Here is a 19,017-nt window from a genome sequence, read left to right as displayed (position 1 = left end):
TATAATGGACGAAAAGTCAGTGGATCCTTACAGTACCTGTAAGTAGGACAAAAACAATGCAGAAACACACACACAAAATAATACAGTTTGTTATTATTATTTTTCTTTTATTTTAAACCAGTTCTATATAACAGGAAAGGTCACTAATTAACTAATTAATGTCTAAGGAAGTCAGAAAAAAAATTGGTGTACTTAAAAGTCATTAGCAATACTAGTTAAAATGAAAAAAAAAAGCCACAAAAACCTTTTTAAGATAAAAAGTTTTACCACCATTTCTACATTGCTAAAATGTATTCTTTCTCTCTGCTGCCTACTCTCCAGTAAAAATGCAAATGAGCAAAAAGCAGACAAAAGTCAGGGAGCAAAAGCAGACAAAAGGGATTCTGTTTCTGAATAACCAAGGATTGACTGTCCTGTCCTACCCAGTCCTGCTGTATAAAATCATAGATGTCTTCGAAGTTAACGGGAGCTCAGAGTCACAGAGTCTGCTCCTCTCATTAAAAAATAATTACAACTTTTTAAATAGCACACACAGTTATTTCATAAAAATTCAAAAATAAAGAAGCCAGGAGAAGAAAACCCAAGTTAAGATACTGATGGCTACCCTTCTAGACAGTTTTCCTTGACTGCAGTGTGTGTACATAGTTTTTAAATACAAAAGTAATCTCTTTCATTTTGTAGATGAAGAAACTGAAGGCCTGGTACATTAGCCTAAGATCATACATAAAAAGAGTTAGTAAAAACCAGGATTAGAACCTCTTGCCTGCTGGGCCAATGCTCTCCCCTACCGCCAATAGGGAAATAAATAATTAGCCTCATAGATAAGTCAGTGCCTTTTCCATAGCAATTACTTAATATATTAATACATGGCAAAATGAATGATGCCAGCTGGGCTGACCCATTCCTTTACCTCAGTCTGGCTCAGTCTGAGCCAGCTTAATCAGAGATGCTCCCAACTTTATCAATAACACTAGAGAGTATAGTTTTCAACAAGCTGTCAAATCCCAAAGAACACAGGGATACAAGAACAGCCTCCTTACATGCCAAAGTTACTGGCATGTAACTTACAATTTTTGCTTTGGAACTTACCTTTAAACTTTTTTTAAAAATGAGGCACTATTCTGGGTCCTTTATGGATTAGTTTATTAGGAATTCAGTTGGATTCCCCTCATCACCTAAGGAGGAACTAAATTAGAAGGAGCAAAAAGCATCAAGATATTTGTAAAAGGTTTGCCTTAAGTTTCAGCTAAGATCAGATTTAACCATTACTAAAACAATTTCTTCTTTAAATTTTATTTTTTTAATGGACAAATTATAATTGTACATATTCATGGGGTACATAGTGATGTTCTGCTACACATAATGTATGGTGATCAGACCAGGGTAATCAGCATATCCATCACCTCAAACACTCATTGTTAATGTTCAATATCCTCCTACTGGCTGTTTGAAACTATTTATAGTCATCCTAGAGTAGTATAAAATACTAGACTATATTTCTCCTATCTAGCTGTAATTTTGTATACTTTAACAAATCCTTCCCTATCCTCCCTTCCCCCTACACTTACCAGTCTCTAGTAACTTCTTTTTTCACTTTTTACTTCTATGTATTCTCTTCTACTTTTTATTTCTATGAGATCGACCTTTTTTAGTTTCCACATGAGTGAGAACATGCAGTATTTAACTTTGTTTCTTCACTTAGTATAATGTTCTTCAGTTCCATCCATGTTGCTGCAAATGACAGAATTTCATTCTTTCTTATGGCTGAATAGTATTCCATTGTGTATATATACATGTCACATATTATCCATTCATCTGCTGCTGGACACATAGGTTGGTACCATATTTTGGTTATCATGAATAGTGGTGCAAGAAACATTAGTGTGCAGATGTCTCTTCAATGTAATGATTTCCTTTCCTTTGGAATAGTTTCCAGTAGTGGGACTGCTGGATCATGTTGTTGTATTTTCAGTTTTTAAAGAAACCTCCATACTGCTTTCCACAGTGGCTGTACTATGGAAAACATTCCCACCAATAGTGTATAAGACCTCCCTTTTCTCCCCATTCTCTCCAGCATTTACTTTTTTGCCTTTCTGATAATAGTCATCCTAGAGATGATACCTCACTGTGGTTTTAATTTTCATTTCCCTGATGATTAAGTGACATTGGACATGTTTTCATATATTTGCAGGCCATCTGTCTTCTTTTGAGAAATGCCTGTTCAGATCACTTGCCCATTTTGTATTGGGATTTTTTTTTTCCTGTTGAGATGTTTGAGTTCCTTGTATATAATAGATCAGATAAGTAGTTTGCAAACATTTTCTCCCATTCTGTAGGTGTTCTTTTCATTCTATTGTTTCCTTTGTTGTGTAAAAGACTTTTAACAATGGGACTTTGACATCAAATTTTTGTTTGTTTGTTTTTTGAGATGGAGTCTCCTTCTGTCGCCCAGGCTGGAGTGCAGTGGAGCAATCTCGGCTCACTGCAACCTCCCCCTCCCTGGTTCAAGCAATTCCCCTGCCTCAGCCTCCCAAGTGGCTGGGGATTACAGGCGCATGCCACCACGCCTGGCTAATTTTTTTGTAGTAGAGATGGGGTTTCACCATGTTGGCCAGACTGGTCTCGAACCCCTGACCTCAGGCAATCTGCCCGCCTCAGCCTCCCAAAGTGCTGGGATTACAGGCATGAGCCACCACTCCTGGGCCACATTTATTTTTGCTTCTACTGACTGTGCTTTTAAGGTCTTATTCATAAAATCTTTTCCCAGAAAAATGTCCTGAAGCATTTCCCCTGTGTTTTCTTCTAGTAGTTTCATTGTTTTGGGTCCTACATTTAGGACTTTGATCCATTTTGAGTTGATTTTTGTACAGAGTGAGAGGTGGTGGTCTAGCTTCATTCTTCTGCATGTGGATTATCCAGTTTTCCCAGTACCATTTATTGAAGAGATTATCCTTTCCCCAGTAAGTATTCTTGGCACCTTTGTCAAAAATAAACTGGCTGGAGATGTGTAGATTCATTTATGGATTCTCTATTCTGTTCCATTGGTCTATGGGCCTGCTTTTATGCCAGTACCATGCTGCTTTGGTTACTACAGCTTCGTAGTATATTTTGAGGTCGGGTAGTGTGATACCTCTAGCTTTGTTCTTTCTCAGGACTGCTTTTGCTATTCAGATTAATTTAGGGGTTCTCTATTCTGTTCCATTGGTCTATGGGCCTGCTTTTATGCCAGTACCATGCTGCTTTGGTTACTACAGCTGTGTAGTATATTTTGAGGTTGGGTAGTGTGATACCACTAGCTTTGTTCTTTCTCAGGACTGCTTTTGCTATTCACGGTCTTTTGTGGTCCCATATAAGTTTTAGGACTTTTTATTTCTATTTTTGTGAAGAATGTCCCTGTTTTTTTGTTTTTTGTTTTTTTTTCTGAGATAGTGTCTTGCTCTGTCACCCAGGCTGGAGTGCAGTGGCACAATCTTGGCTCACTGCAACCTCCGCCTCCCCAGTTTAAGTGATTCTCCTGCCTCAGCCTCCCAAGAGTAGCTGGGACTACAGGTGCCCACCACCATGCCCGGCTAATTTTTGTATTTTTAGTAGAAATGGGGCTTCACCATGTTAGCCAGGCCGGTCTGGAACTCCTGACCTCAGGTGATCCATCCATCTCGGCCTCCCAAAGTGCTGGGATTATAGGCATAAGCCCCTTCAACTGGCCTGTCCTTGGTATTTCGATAGGGATTGCACTGAATCTGTAGATTGCTTGGGGTAGTACTGTCATTTTAACAATATTAATTTTTCTGATCCATGAGCATGGGGTGTCTTTCCATTTGTTTGTATTCTCTTCAATTTCTGTCATCAGTGTTTTGTAGTTTCTCTAGTAGAAGTTTTCAATCGTCTTAGTTAAATTTATGCGTAGGTATGTGCCTATTTATGTCAAGAGTCACTATATATTAATAACATAACAAAGAAGGGATAATCTACATGTTTCCCAGTGTTCTTTGCTTCATTAACAATCTGGCTAGGGCTGGGGAGAATGACCTTGTAGGACGGACAACATTTGGAAGGGAAGCTCATAACTAGGTAGCATGCAAAGCAGTTTAAGTGGCAGTTCTATTATGAAGGGAAATGTAGTTCTTAAAGTAGCAAAATGGCAAGATTATCTTTTAATACAGAGAACAAGAAAACCTGACTAACCACCTAGCCTGAGAGGCATATTTGACATGGGAACCCCCTCTCCATTTGCCTGGTGACTTTAAAAAAAACAGGTTTAAATGTGCTGGATTCTGAGGACTGGTGAACCAAGAAGCTACCATCGGCACTCCACCAAACACCACTGGAGACAATTCTGGGCCCAGGGGACATCTGAAGACATGCAGTGAAGGGAGCCCAGGCCTTTGGGAAGTGCTAGCTCCCGAAAAAACAGAATCAGGCTTCTGGGGAACCAAGCTGTGTAACCAAGTATTAGGAAAATATCTGAATGCTGTTTGCTGTTTTGTATTTATTATGATGATGGTCTTATCTTCCACATAATGATGCATAATAGGGCTATTGAGGCACTTACAAGATCCATCACAGAGTTAAAATTTGTACCAAGACCTGAAACTTCTAATATAAAACAGGAATTCTCTAAGGCAAAAAATTGAATTTCAGCAAGCACAACTCCTATAAACAGCTGACATTTTTACTTGTTTGGCATCTTTTGAATGATGGCATCCAATTTTTCCTTGGAAAATTTCCAGTTGGATGTCTTTCTCCCATTACATGTGGTCCTATCAAGAAAGACAGGTGAGTCCCCAACTACCGCCTTAGTACAGATGTGGGGACCTTACCCAGGAGAGACCATTATAACTCTTTTTACCAGGAATGTTAACCTGCAGTAGATTCACAAGGGGACAAAGGTAGTTGGAACTGAGACATCATAAAGGTAGTGCTTGAAAAGGGCTACCCATGAGTTACCTGGATATTTTCCACTCATTCACTTATTCAACAAATATTTATTGAGCAGTGCAGGCACTGATCTAGTTGCTAAGGATACAGTAGTGTAGAACAGACAGCAATTGCCAACCTCGTGGAGCTTACATTTCAGGGAGAAGAAAACAACGAGTAAACAAATCAGATATATAGTATATTAGATACTGACATGGTTATGGGAAAAAATTAAGCAATTCTAGTAGGTAGGGAGTGAAGGAGCTGGAGACTGCAATCTTAAAACAATCGAGGAAGACCTCATTGGGAAGGAGAGAGGATGGCAGGAGGGGAGATGAGGTCTGAGGCCTGAAGGACAGAGTCCTGGGGCACAGCAAACAGGACTGAGAAGCAGAAGTCAAGGAGGCAGAAGGAAAACCAGGAGAGTATGGTGTCCTGGAAGCCAAGTGAAGAAAGCTTATCAAGGAGGAGAGAGTGGGAATCTGTGTTAAATCCTTCAGAGCAATTAAGGAAGGGAACACTGAAATTGATTCAGCAACATGAGGTCATCAGCAATACTGATAATGAGGCATTTCAGTGGACTAGTGTGCATAAAAGCCTGAGGTTCAAGAAAGAATGAGTGGGAAGAGAGGATTTGGGAACAGCAAGCACAGACAACTATTTGAGTTCTTCTGGGAAGAGCACAGAAAAATGGGATAGTACCTAAAAGGGGACATGGGATTGAGAAAGATTCTTTGTAGTTGTTGCTTTTTCCTTTCTCATGTTTCAAAGGATTGCATAAATTACAACATGCTTATGTGCTGATGGGAAAGATTTAGTAGAGACAGAAAAGTTAATGGCATAGAAGAAAGAGGGAGAAACTACTGAAGCACCCAAGTCCTTACAGATCCAACAGGGAGTCAATCGGCTCTAGTGTCCCAGGAAAGGGAATGCCTTTAGGTAGGAGCACTGGGTTCCCCTGTCGCACAGGAGAGATGGCAGAAACATAGGCACAGGTGTGGATATTGTGGTGGTAGCTTGTAGAAGTTCTCTTCTGATTGTATCTATTTTCTCTGTGGAATGAAAAGCAACATCTGAGATGATCATCTAGAAGAGAAGAAATGGCCTAGAGAAACGTAGTAGGATGCCAGGTACCACAAGGGCCCTTGAGGTTGCTTTGCGATGTCTGATGGTTCAGTTCTACTTTCCATTACGTGATTGACCCAGGAGCCTTTCAGTAAATTTTATTCCTTTTATTTTTATTTCTTGAGACAAGGTGTTGCTCTCTCACCCAGGCTGAAGTGTAGTGGCATGGTCTTGGCTCACTGCAACCTCTGCCTCCCTGGGCTCAAGCGATTCTCGTACCTCAGCCTCCCAAGTAGCTGGGACTACAGGCAAATGCCACCACACCCAGGTAATTTTTGTATTTTTAGTAGAGATGGGGTTTCACCATGTTGGCCAGGCTGGTCTCGAACTCCCGGCCTCAAGTGATCTGCCTGCTTTGGCCTCCCCAAGTGCTGGAATTACAGGCATGAGCCACTGCTCTTGGACCCTGTTTTAATTTTTTAAATTAGCCACAGTTGACATCTGTTGCTTACAGCCAAAGAACTAATATACAAACTGATTTTTGAGGCCTAGGGTGCCCCATTTTCTCATGGAATATCTGACTTTAATAAAATAGTGACCCTATTCTACCCAAATCTAGGCATCTCCAAGTACATAGCAAGACCTGCTTGCAATACACCAACAAGACCCACTTTACCGCCTACTGAAGAGAATCAAGAATAGTGACTTATAATACCAAATTGGAAACACAAAATAAATCAGGATGCTAAACTGCTGGAAGAACAACTTTCCTGTGTATGTGTGGAAGCAGAAAAGACTGATACCAAAATTCAAACCCCCTGAACTTTTGTTCAAGCCCTTTCTTGGATTGAAACTGCAAAAGTGAAAAAATATCTATCAAAACAGAATGAAGCTGAATATAGGCATGACCTTCTTTAGAGTATAGATTAATACTTCAATACAGATTTCAGTAACTTGGGAAAGGAAATTCATGTGAAGACTGCTCCCAGGGGGAAACTGGAAGGTCAAGAGGGCCGTTTTCACAGTGGATGGTCATGTTTAATCTGGGAATGGCATCTGAGAGGGCAGTCAAACTGAGTAAAACAGAAGGAAAGTCAGACTCTCCCACAAAGGGAAACATCTCAAAGATCACAAAGATGAGTGGAAATTTCCAGACCATGCAGACAAAGATGAGTCTTCATGATATAACGCTCCATCCCCCTCCAGGAAATTAAGAGTTATTAAACTCTAGCAAAGACAGCTGCATCGGAGATGAAATCAGCCTTGCGACACCAAGAAGCAGAAGCGGGAGGGGGAGGGGCAGAGGAGGGGGAGGGGGAGGTAACCTCCATGGAAATCAGCCCTACATGGCTTGTTCCTTCAAACAGGTGCACCACCCCACAGAGCATTTGAATCACGAAGAGCCCTGATATTCACAGGGAAGTGTGAGACTTGCAATAAGGTAGGACCTGAAACCAGATATGAACAGCTCTTTCTCCCAGCTGGCCCTGTGCTGGCTCATCTTCTGCTAGGAAGGGAGAGATGCTCAGCCCTTTGGGCCAAATGCACACAAACTGCCAAGAAAACACAAGCAAGGCAAAAATAAACACATGCACACACAGAAATCTCCCAAGTGGACAAGAACTGTGTATGCTATGTTTTTAGCATCCAGCCCTAAGGGTTTTGCTTGCCAATAACAAAACTATGAAGAAAGCCCCATCTAGTCAGCAAGAATGACTTATTTTGGTTTCAACAATTGCCCCAATTTCCCATACCCTAAAGCCAGCTCTATCATCTTCTTTCTCCCATTCCCAGATTTCTCCAACAGATTGTAGAAATTAACATTTATGGAAGGTGTACTATGTGCCAGGCACTCTTCTAAGAACTTTGTGTAGATTAATTTAATCTGCACAACTCTAAAAGGGTGGGCACTATTACTGTATTACTTCAGGTTTTCCAGAAAGAAGAGACTTGAAGTATAGCCACGCATCGCTTAACAATGGAGATATGCTGAGAAATATGTCATTAGGCAATTTCATTGCTGTGTGAACATCATAGAGTGCATTTGCACAAACCCAGATAGATGGTCGAGCCTGCTGCACACCTAGGCTCTGTGGTATAGCCTATTGCTACCGGGCTACAAACCCACACAGCATGTTTGTACTGAACACTGTAGGCAACTGTGACACAATGGGAAGTACTTGTGCATCTAAACATAGCTAAACACAGAAACTATAGAGTAAAAACATGATATAATCTTAAGGGACCACTGTCATATATGTGGTTCATCGTTGATAGACACATTGTTATGTGGCACATGACTGTACATAAAGGCTTACCTGACACTACTTTACCAGGGGATTCTTGGGGGAATGAGGCGGAGAAGAGAAGCTAGACCCCACCTGGTTCAAGCACTAACACAATTGCTCAATCTCTTGAGACCATCTTCAAAGAGGCTGTTGAACAATTGCTTCTGAGATACTCAGCTCCCTTCTCCCACTGGCCAAAGGTTTTCCCCTCAGAGTTTTTTAACTTCCCCTTGTCCCAGCATATCCGTGTGTGAATGCCATTTTGTGTCATGCCTCCCTAGGGTGGGAGGTAAGAAACGCAGGCATGAGGCTCCAGGCTACCAGGCTGCACTTGCAGGAAGGGCAGCGGAGCCCACACCGAAGTGGTCATCTCAGTGGTGGCTGCAATACAAACAGGAGAAGCCAAGAAAACCTGATGTGCTAAGTTAAAACTTTCTGATACAATTATTATCATCTTTTTCAGATTAGGAAACTCAGGCAGAGAGAAATAATTCACATGCAAGGTTACATAAGAGATGAGATCAAAATCAGGCAGTTTGGCTACAGAATGTTCTCTCTTCACCACTGTGCTCTTATGCCCCACGGATTAACTTCATATACGTAGAAGTCTGCCAGCTGCCACGTTTCAGCCACAGTTGTTCTGAAGAGCTGGTGAGTAACCAGTCAATGTAAGAACATAAGTATCGCAGATAACACTCATGATGCAATTCAAAGAGGATGCAGCAAGAGAGGACTTCAGTGCCCAAAACAGTGTGAGCGAATCAATTTATCCACCACCACTCAGCCAAAAAGAGAGGCATTTCATGAAGAACACGCTCCCAAGGCCAATGTATAAGAAATCTAAGCTCTGCTAGGATTAGCAAGGAAGAAACTGAGTCATGTTCATGTTTGCTGATACTCTCTCACTTTTATAATACTCCCGAAATTAAAGGCGGCACCAAGTAAGAAAAACAGAGTGTCTTCCTCCCACTCCTCCCTTAATTTGGGAGGGGATTCCATGGACTCAGAAAAGGAAGAGATGAATCAGAAAACAGGAAATTTATTGAGAAAATAAATCCAAACATAAGTGGAACAACTCAAAACAAACAAGAGACCCAAATCAAAGGAGCTCTAAGACTGCTGAACATTAACAGCTTGAAGTCAAGCATTTCCCCTTTCAGAATGGGCATTACATGTGATGTGAAAGATTTAGTTCCTTGAATTCAGAAATGTTGAGTTTTTTAAGGCAAAAAATTTAAACTGAACTGATATCTTTCTTTCTCCTATCTCTAAAGGCTACAAAGCCACAGAACAGACAAATTCTTGGGTTGAAAGTAAGCAAAGGTCTGGCGGTGAGGCTAAATAATGTTGAGCTCTGATTTCTTCCTTTCCATTTCCATTAATTTAAAGTGCTAAGTTGTCTGTTTGCTTTAAAATATGTCGTTGTGCTCTGTGCGATGTCCCTTTAAATAGATTTTCCTTTGACTCTGCCAAAAATAGCTGGAGAAGGTCCTTTGAGAATCCCATTCTTAGTCTTAAAAAAAATGCACTCTTCTTCCTGCCCCATACCCATAAATAGGCCAGGAAGCGGTATCACTCACTTCTTTCATGGACCTCCCATCTATCAGAAATAATAAATCTTTCAGGAGAAAAAAAAAAAAAAAAGAGCCAGTCAAGGAAGTAACTCCCTTAGCCCATTTCTGCTTGCTCATTTATGTGATTCACCAAACATCGAGCTCCTCTTTTGGCATAAGCCAATAGGTAGGCAAGGATTGAAAACCCAAATGCCTACAACACGGCCAGGCAGGTAGGAGACCTGAATGAAGTAGGCCGGGAGCAAGAGACAACAGGGACTGTTAGGAACTAAGGCAAACTGGAGAAGGCACACCCTGGGGGATAGGGTGTGGCTTCTACTCAGCTCCAGCCAATTGTCAGTGGTGAGATACGAATTTTTCAAGTAAAATCGCCCCCTTTAAAGATGTTGGAAACCTGTTCAAAGTTTCAAAACAGTAATGTGTAGGATACCACCACCACCAAACACACGTGTGGGCTGCTCTGGCCATGGGCTTAATTTGTAACTTCTAGGTAAGAAACAAAGACAAGGGAGACAGACTGCCCATCCCCTGAGAGCTTAAGATGTCACAGGAGGGAGAGATACATACCTGGGCAAACTGTCCCACCAGGTGGAATGTGATACATGCTAAAAGAGACGAACAAGCAAAGGCTGTGGGAGCTCAGGAAAGCAAGAGGGCACTTGTGGCAGGAAGGATTCTTGTTGGCAGTGACATTTGAGCTGAAGCTAGAAGAATGAGGTAGCCTTTGGCAGGCAGAGGCTGGGGAGGGGCCATTCCAGACAGGAGAAAATGAATTGCAAAAGGTAAAAAGATGGAGCAGGGAGGTGGGTATTTGAGAAGCGGTCAAGAGACTCTTCATGCATTTGCCCAACAAATATTCATGAGCATCTATTGTGTGCCATGCAGTAGGAACAGGATGGTGATCATGAGAAACAGACACAAGATGAAACTGCAAATTCCAAAAACGTCTGGTCCAGACAGGGCTTTGGAGGCCATTTCCAGGGTTTTATCTTAAGAGCAATGGGGAAGCTGCCTTTGAAGTTTTTTTAAGCAGGGGAATCACATGCTGAGATTTGCAGTTTTCAAAGTTCCCTGGAAGCACAACATGCACTCTGCGGACTGGAGAGGAGCCAGAGCTCCACCAGCCAGAGCAACAGGGAGGAGGCCTTCGCAAGCAGCGTGGGAAAGACACAATGGCAGCTTGGACTACAGGAGTACTGATGGAGACAGAGAAAAGTAGACAGATTCAAGAGATAGAAAAGGGTTAAAATCACTAGAACTCTGAGTTCCCAGTGGGAGTCAGTGAGGGAAAAGCCCGATGGGACTGGAGAATGGGGTCAATGTGGCTGCGTGGGGGTATCAGGCCATACCACCAGTGGCCCAGCGGCCAAGCAATCCTGCACTGGCAGCACTGCGGTGTTCAGTGGTTACTAGAGAGAACAAAGGTTCCGGAGCCAGGGTGTATGGCTGAGGGAAGGCAGCCAGAGAAACTCACAGGAGCTTTCCATCTAAGCCATCATCACAACATACTGTTTTCTTTAAATGTGTTTTGTAAAATTCTACGGCTATTTTATTTGGACTAGTCTTGATGGCAAATGAATAACTAGCACTTCTCATGTTTAACAGCTCATTGGTAAGTTAAATCTTATCTTCTAGACTTGGGATGGAAAAAGAGGGAATATTAGAGTATCTAAAATGTGCTTATGTGAAGTATTAATGTTCACTTTCTTTTATTTTGAACCCTTCTTAAGAACTTCAAGGAATGCTACTGAACCACTAGGGCTCATCCTCCTTGGTGCCAATGCCTGGCAAGACTTTTTTTTATAACCACAAGCATTTGTACATGAACCCAATTCACTGTTTCTAGATCATTAAAGAAATATGAATACATCCTTTTTGATTTGCAGAGATGCCTGGAAGTACTCAGACTCAAGTCACAGGAACCAAAAAAAAAAAAAAAAAAACCCAAGCTACAACATGCTTAATTCTTGATAATTCTGCCAACAGAGTCTACATATTTTGATAAGGTCTCACTTGTATGCCAAGCATTTTCCCCACAATATTCCTTTATAATCCCAGTGATCTACAGAATTTTGTCCATTTTGGAAAGTCACAACATATAACAGATGATCAAAATAAACATTAGACAATTGGGTAATGAAAAGAACACATAGGGAATCAGCAAGAGGCAATGGAGTAAAGTCAATTTTGCCCTCTTCATTACCCTCTCTTACCTCCCACCAGCTAAAATCTTGTAATTTAGTGCCTATGTGCCCACACTGCAGATGTACTCATCTCTCCTCCAAAAATTGGTCTTTTTTGTCCTATATATCTTGATTGTGTTAGCACACCATGCAACAGACTTAATACTCTCTGTTGAATGTGATTTACCAAGACTACTTGCTGTAGACACCGTGGGCTGTCTTTATTCTGTCAAAGCTCTGCCTTTATTCTGATATCCAATCCTCCCACAAGTGGCTCAGATAAATCCTGTTGGGTGGAAAATAATCATGGTGGTGCTCAATGACTGCTCTGGACCAATGAGATGTGACATAAAGTGTGCTGGAAGATGTCTGGGAAAAGTATCATCCTAGCCCTTAAAAAGGGACTCAGAGAAGAAATAATGCCTTTTCTGCTTCTGGACAAGCACTAACATGCAAGGACACAATAAAGTATGCTGGGACTCTGCGAGGAGCTAGCCAACACAAGACGCTGGCTGAGCAGGAACATGAAAATAACCTGAGTCCTTCATGAGCTGAGAAACTAACCAACTCTCAGGACAGATTCTGTGTCATGACACAACAGATCTCCTTATTGTTTAAGCCATTTTCAATTGGATTTTCTGTTTCTTGCAGCTCAAAGCATCCTAAATGATACCATATCTCTCTGGGGAGGCAAGACAGTGCTCTGCCTCTCCAATGCCCCTGCAACAAAGGAACAGTTGCTCCAAAAAAGGAAAAAGACTCAGGTTTGTTTCTCAATAAGTATTTTGGGAAAACCAGCTGTGAAAAGGTATTTTTAATATCTACTCCTGATGTATGAAGAGTTCTTTGAAATGCTTCCTCACTGCATACATGGTAATAAATCTACAATGAGCCACTACGAATGGTATGTGTGGGGATATACAACATACTTGGAGTCATAATATGTAAACATTAGGAAATTACCATGAAATTAGTCTTTATTACTCATCTACTCTTATTTCCTCTATGATTATAAGAGTGGGATACTTTTCTCGTGTCCTGCTCCACCTGATAAAAATAACAGAATTATACAATTGGAAGAGAAAGAAAACTGAGGCTCAAAGAGGTAGAAAAATTGGCACAAGGATCCACAGCTATCTGGGAATGATTTTTTCTTGCAAAAGTAAATCATGCAAAACTAAATCATGCAAAAGTAAAAATGCCTTTTGCATGATTTTAAAACAAAAACATTTGTTGAAAACTCAACACAAAGTCAAATTGCAAAGACTTGGAAAGTCAAAACTGGATTTTTAAAAGCTAATTTAATCACGACAATAAAATCTCCCTTTTGAACTCACTGCTTTGAGCTTCTTCTTTCTAATATTCGCCTACATCCCAATCCATATTCCTCTCAATATCATTTTTCTCTCTCCTAGAAAATCCTTGCATATGGCCCATTCTCTGGGCCAGTGGTTCTTAGATCACTGTTCACATAATAATTACCTGCAAAATAAATCAGAAATGCAGATTCCCAGGCAGCGAGCCTGACTGAGTAGACCCACAGAGCCCAGAAATGTCAATGTAAACAAGCGCCCCGGGTTATTCTAACCATGCTTTGAGGCACATGACTCCAGACTGTATACTAGATTCCAAGATCCAAACAGAAAACATCTAATTATCATAGTAGATTTAAGCTGAAACTACAAAAATATGTGCATGGTTGCCTATAATTTTTATGTTCCCTCTGAGGTCTGAAACAAATCCAACATCTCTGTGATTTGGATGTACCCTGGTAATCATTTGCTTTAGAGGTTTGGAGTTTTTATCCTTCCCCCCACCCAATACTTTTTTTCCCCTCTGAATGAATTTTTAGCTGGGATTAAATATAAAATGCCTTAAATCTCCCTCTGTGGCTAAGGGAAATCAGTTTTGGAAAATGTTTCAAAAGAGTACTTTAAAAAATATACAATACAAAATGCTTGCCTTTGAACCAGAATTCTGAGATGCACAAGGCAAACAGTAAGTAGTAAGAGAAGTAAACACCAGTTTTCCAGCAGAATCAGCCCTGAAACCAAAACTTAGGAAGGAAGCTGACCATTAAGTAAGTAGCCCAGAGGAACAATAGCTCAGGCATAGCCTAGGGTAAGTCTAAACCTGAGAAAACTGGAATTAGACAAACTTCTTGTCCCAAGTTAACTTTCCCTTACTGCTTGATTTTAAAATAAGGACAGTGCTGTAAATGAGAATATAAAGTTTAAGTGGAATCTTAGAACTCCTCTGGATGCCAAAGAATTTTTTCAGACCTAAATAAATACTCTTTACTGGATTCAACACTGCTCATTCATATCCTTCTCCACAGGGACATTTTAAATATAGAGGCTCGAGAGACAAGAACACAGCACGCTAAGAATTTGAGTCTGCTATAGTCTAATACTAGCTCTAACCAACTCACATTACAGCATGAGAGCTTGTCTACAGGTAGATTTCTTGATAATTAAATGATCAAAACATGCCATAAAACCACAGAAAAGCATTCTCAAGTTTCACAGATAAGACAATGCTCAAGAAATGCTATGAAGTAAACAACTCCAAAAATAAAATTGCCTTAAATTGGTTAGAAGTCCAAAAAAACAAAAATGTGTCAAGGTCACAACTGTGATTTGCAAATTCCAGTTTACAACTCTTAGGTTAGTAACAAGGATGGACTGAATGTAATGGGACTGGAGGGGGAAAGGGTGGGAAAAGGAGGAGAAAGTGAGTCATCCAACCAGGAGATGAACAAGTTCAACTGTTCAAGATCTACCTTAAGGGTTTGGTTTTGTTTTTTAAATCCTTTTTTCTTCTTCTTTAAAGAATCCTAACAATCCTAAAGGAAATTTAAAAGTAGGAAAAACGCAACACTGGCTCTGCTGGGTCACCCTTCACTTTTGGTCTCTCTCAGTTCAGTTAAGCTCTCCTTCCAATTGCACAGCTTGAAAAGGCCCATGGCTTTCAGATGGTTCCTAACCCTTCTCCAGCTGCTCTCTGCAGGCCTGAAGGCCTCTTTCAGACCCGATGGCCATGAAGCAGTCATGAGCATCCCCACACATACTAGGCTGGAGGGTGCACCTGGAACCTTCTATGTCTTGGTGTTTGTCCTTCAAGTGTGCAAAGTTTTGCAACTAAGATCTAAACCAGCTTCTCTGCTTAACAAACGCCTGACTCTAGGTTGTGTGGAACCGGTACTCAACTGTCATCTCAGAGCATCTGGAGTTACTTTTTAAAGCCCAGTTCCCATTATTTTAAACATGCTTCATCGAGATTCTTTGACACCTTTAGGGCATTCTCCAGTAAACTTGCATGTTATCTGCTATTCTTCCTAAGTACTCCTGAACAAGCAGCTCTGATATGGAAAGCCAAGAAAAAAAGTTGGTCAATAACGGAGCAACTGTGGCTTTGCCGAATTCCTTCCCAATAACACACAAGACACTCTTGGCTTCTTGATGGAAATGAGGAAATGGTGGAAATCTTCATGATATATATCACTCTTTTTCCCAAAGGCAATATCAAGTGCTTGACAGAAAGATGAAAACTAACCATTACAATCTCCCTCAGAAGAATATCAACTTATCCCCAAGAAATACCCCAATGGCATAGCAAAGTATGGACTATAAGGGCCAAATTTATAACACATCAGTTCAATAGAATGTGGGGTTTAATAATTTAGGTTAACTGTTATGCTCTCATTCTTTTCTTGCACTCCAGTCTGCAATCAAGAATATACCATCAAAGTCAACGGAAGGTTAGAACACACACACAAGTAGTGATGAATGCAGCACGGGAAGTCAGCAATGCCATTTGTGAAAGGGTCAAGGAACAGTAAATACACAAATATTCAAAACCATTCCAAGAAAATCAGGTCCCTACTGAATGCTTTGATTATCTCAGACGACAAGTGAGTATTTGCCAAAAATAATTCCTTTATTCTTTATACTTCTTCAAAGGCTTTAATGCATGTAACTTCAAAAATCAATGATCCTTGTAGAAAAAGGGGAGTCTATTATCCATATTAGACAGATGGGGAAACTAAGGAATAGAAAGTTCAGCAGTTTGTTCAGGGCTGGTTAAGCAGCAGGTTAATAACAGAGTCAGCTCTAGAATCCAGTCCTCTTTACTAAAAACCCAAATTCTGTAAACCCACAACATATTTTTGTTTGTTCTTGATGAGCATAAGAACATATAATCCCACAAAATTCTGTGTGGTGACCTGGTATCATGGACAACACACTCCAATTTGCCCTTGATCACCATAGGTAAAATCCCCCTGAAAACTCTGCTTGGTGGCCTGGTTGCATGAGCACTTCCCCAGCATCCTCTGGGAAGGCCATCTGGCATTTGCTGCTGTTCTCCACTGCAATGAACATTTCACACATTTCTTTCCTAAGCCTCCAGCATACCTGATGCAATAGTGGGAGAGAGAAACAAAAGCAGAACTGAGACCAGCTTCACTGCTAAGATAAGAACTTTCAGGGGTAAGAAAAAGGCTAGTAATTGGTCTTAAACCTACTTTGCCAAGTGGTTCATGAGCAGCTGTAACATCTGCCGATTTTTCTCTGGGAGCCGATGAACAAGGCTGTGGATTTCAGAGACCCGAGACTCCTGGTTCTCCAGTTCTGCAAAGGAAGGAGGGAGGTAATATCTTATCAGTGTCACAGCTAAACAACTTTAAGGTTGAAAAATTAAGGGAAACCAAAGGATGAGCACTAACAGCCCAAGGATTTCTCAAAGATTTACAATCCTGTCTTGTGTGCATACTGCGTGGCCAGCATGACTAGATCTGGAAGTCCTTTTAATGGTGCTTTCTGGAACAGGGTTGCAAAAATTGTCGTCAAAAAATCAAAGCCAAGATGATGATGTGATGAAATGGAGCCAGTCAACTGCACACCCAGAGCTGCTCCTGAGAACAAACTCAGGAGTAGCTGGCTCCCTAGAGGGAAGACTTCATTTCAAGGAAGTAAGGAACTTTATGCACTTGTAAAGTGATAAACAAATCTTACATGAACAACATTGCAAGGGTTTCAAATATCAAAATAACACCTTGAGACAGCATCAAAGATATCAAAGGAAATGTCCAGTATCCTCAAGTCACATATGACAACCAGCCTGCTAGAAAGAAATGGCAGATAAAATATTCAAGTCTTTCTGCCAACTTGTAACCTAAATCATGGCTTGTCACATTCTCTTGGTTGAACCAAGGTAAGTGGCTTTGTTACTCTGGCAAATAGACTGATGGTACTCATCACACCTATTTATAGAACTGATGTGAGGTTTAAGTAGAGAATGGTTGCTATGGGTTTGTAATTTCTCTAGAAAGAAATGACATAAACACCATCTTCGCTCCTGGCTTTCTCCTTCCTGTTTTAAGGGGACAACTATGAGTAGATAAGGACACCAGAACATTAGGTACTACTAAATTAGGCCAGTAGTAGCTACCAGAGTAAATAAATTCTAAAGGCTGAAAGGAACCCGGGAGAGACACAAGTTATCGACATAATAATACTGTGAAGATTCATGCTGGATTTAAATCTGATAGAGAATCTTTCTGCCCCTTTACAAGAGGCCTGACCCATGTAGCCAGAGATTCCAGTATACTTAGAGTAGCTTGCACCTAATCCCTATGTATTTTAATACCAGTAATATGACACCAGGGACCTGGATGATATAGTTGAAGAATGATCAGAAGCTGTAAATGGAAGACATAATGGAAAAGAGGACTGTGAAGTTATATAAATGGTGTCATATTCAGGGAAACATTTCCAATGCTCAATTTAGGTAATGTGCAATGTCTGATTCATTCTGCAAAATGCTACTCAAAGGCTGGAAAAAACCTAAGAAGTTAGAACTCCAATAATCAAAACTAGAAAGGCAAACTTGTTTTTCTCTATCCCTCCAACATCCTCCTCCCCTCAAAAAAAAAAAAAAGACTTCTGAAGTTTCTGTCCTCTGCTGTAAATTCAATGTGGTAGAAAGGCCCTTAGCAATCCCTATTTGTTTCATTTTTATTCCGTGTTAGAATCTCATGAGTATGTTATGTGGCCAGTTTACGTGCAGAATATGAAGGGTTAGGTAATATTTATTTTGGGATACTGACTCTTCTTTGAAATAGAAAAATCTATTCTCTTCCCCTTAAAACTGAGACAAAAAAGACTTACTTGCTGCTTTGATGAAACTTCTTTGAAACTGGTACATCATGAGTGGTCCTGGAAGCATTCTGGAGGAAAAGGAGATAGGCTAGTCAGCTTAATAATAAGAATAATCATATTCTCTCTAAATAGCAGCCTAGAGACTGACAAACTGTATTACATTTCTCGAAGACAAAGATCACAGGGAAACAATAACAATGTAGTTTCCCTATTGCAAGCGTTCTGAGATTTCACCCAAAATGTTTATTCTCTCTCTTTCTTAAATGAATAGATACAACTATGTTTCATTGTCAACACTAAAATAGTGCTAATGCAAGAGTCTAACACAAACTAAGAGATTTCCTTTTCAGTCAGTGACTCATCTATCAACAACAGCATTTTAAGATGTGTCTGAGAAACAGGCAACTAACTACATATTTGCAAGTCTTGATCTTCCCAGCGGCTTGTTGTTAGAATCAATTCATCTAGAAACACTATAAAAGATTTTTGTAGGTGTTGTGGTGGTGAATTCACTATGGAGTATTCTCCAGAATGCTAGAACCCCTAACATTAGGTATGATATAAACAAATTTTACCTGCTGGGGTATGAGTATGTTTAACCATAAACTTGAGGGTTTTTTCCTGATAGTTCAAATAAGAAACTTCTCAATAGGACTATACATTATTCTTGGCTCAGATTTTATTCTCATTGGGTCCCTTAATTCGACTCCTAGTTTTAGTTAACACTTACATTATATCTTACTCTCGACTCTAATTACCCAATAGCCAATAAAATCTACATCAGCAATTCCTTTTCTGTGGCCTCCTTCCTTTGCTTTCCAGCCAATTG

The 19,017-nt window shown here is 40.4% G+C and overlaps 1 protein-coding gene across 14 annotated transcripts in view; it reads right to left on the bottom strand.

The window, feature by feature from the left end:
- ARHGAP26 (Rho GTPase activating protein 26) overlaps nucleotides 1-19,017 on the bottom strand; it is a 460,401-nt gene that overhangs the window by 154,929 nt on the left and 286,455 nt on the right. For all 14 annotated transcript variants that reach the window (XM_034960692.3, XM_034960694.3, XM_014345105.5 and 11 more), the window contains exons 16-17: nucleotides 18,198-18,256; nucleotides 16,553-16,658 (exon numbers count right to left, since the gene is read on the bottom strand). In XM_034960692.3, coding sequence (XP_034816583.1) covers nucleotides 16,553-16,658; nucleotides 18,198-18,256 — 165 coding nt within the window. The remainder of the gene's footprint in view (nucleotides 1-16,552; nucleotides 16,659-18,197; nucleotides 18,257-19,017) is intronic.

The sequence above is a fragment of the Pan paniscus genome, chromosome 4 (genome assembly GCF_029289425.2).
Source record: "Pan paniscus chromosome 4, NHGRI_mPanPan1-v2.0_pri, whole genome shotgun sequence".
Taxonomy (NCBI): domain Eukaryota; kingdom Metazoa; phylum Chordata; class Mammalia; order Primates; family Hominidae; genus Pan; species Pan paniscus.
This window is presented reverse-complemented; position numbering and strand designations above follow the sequence as displayed.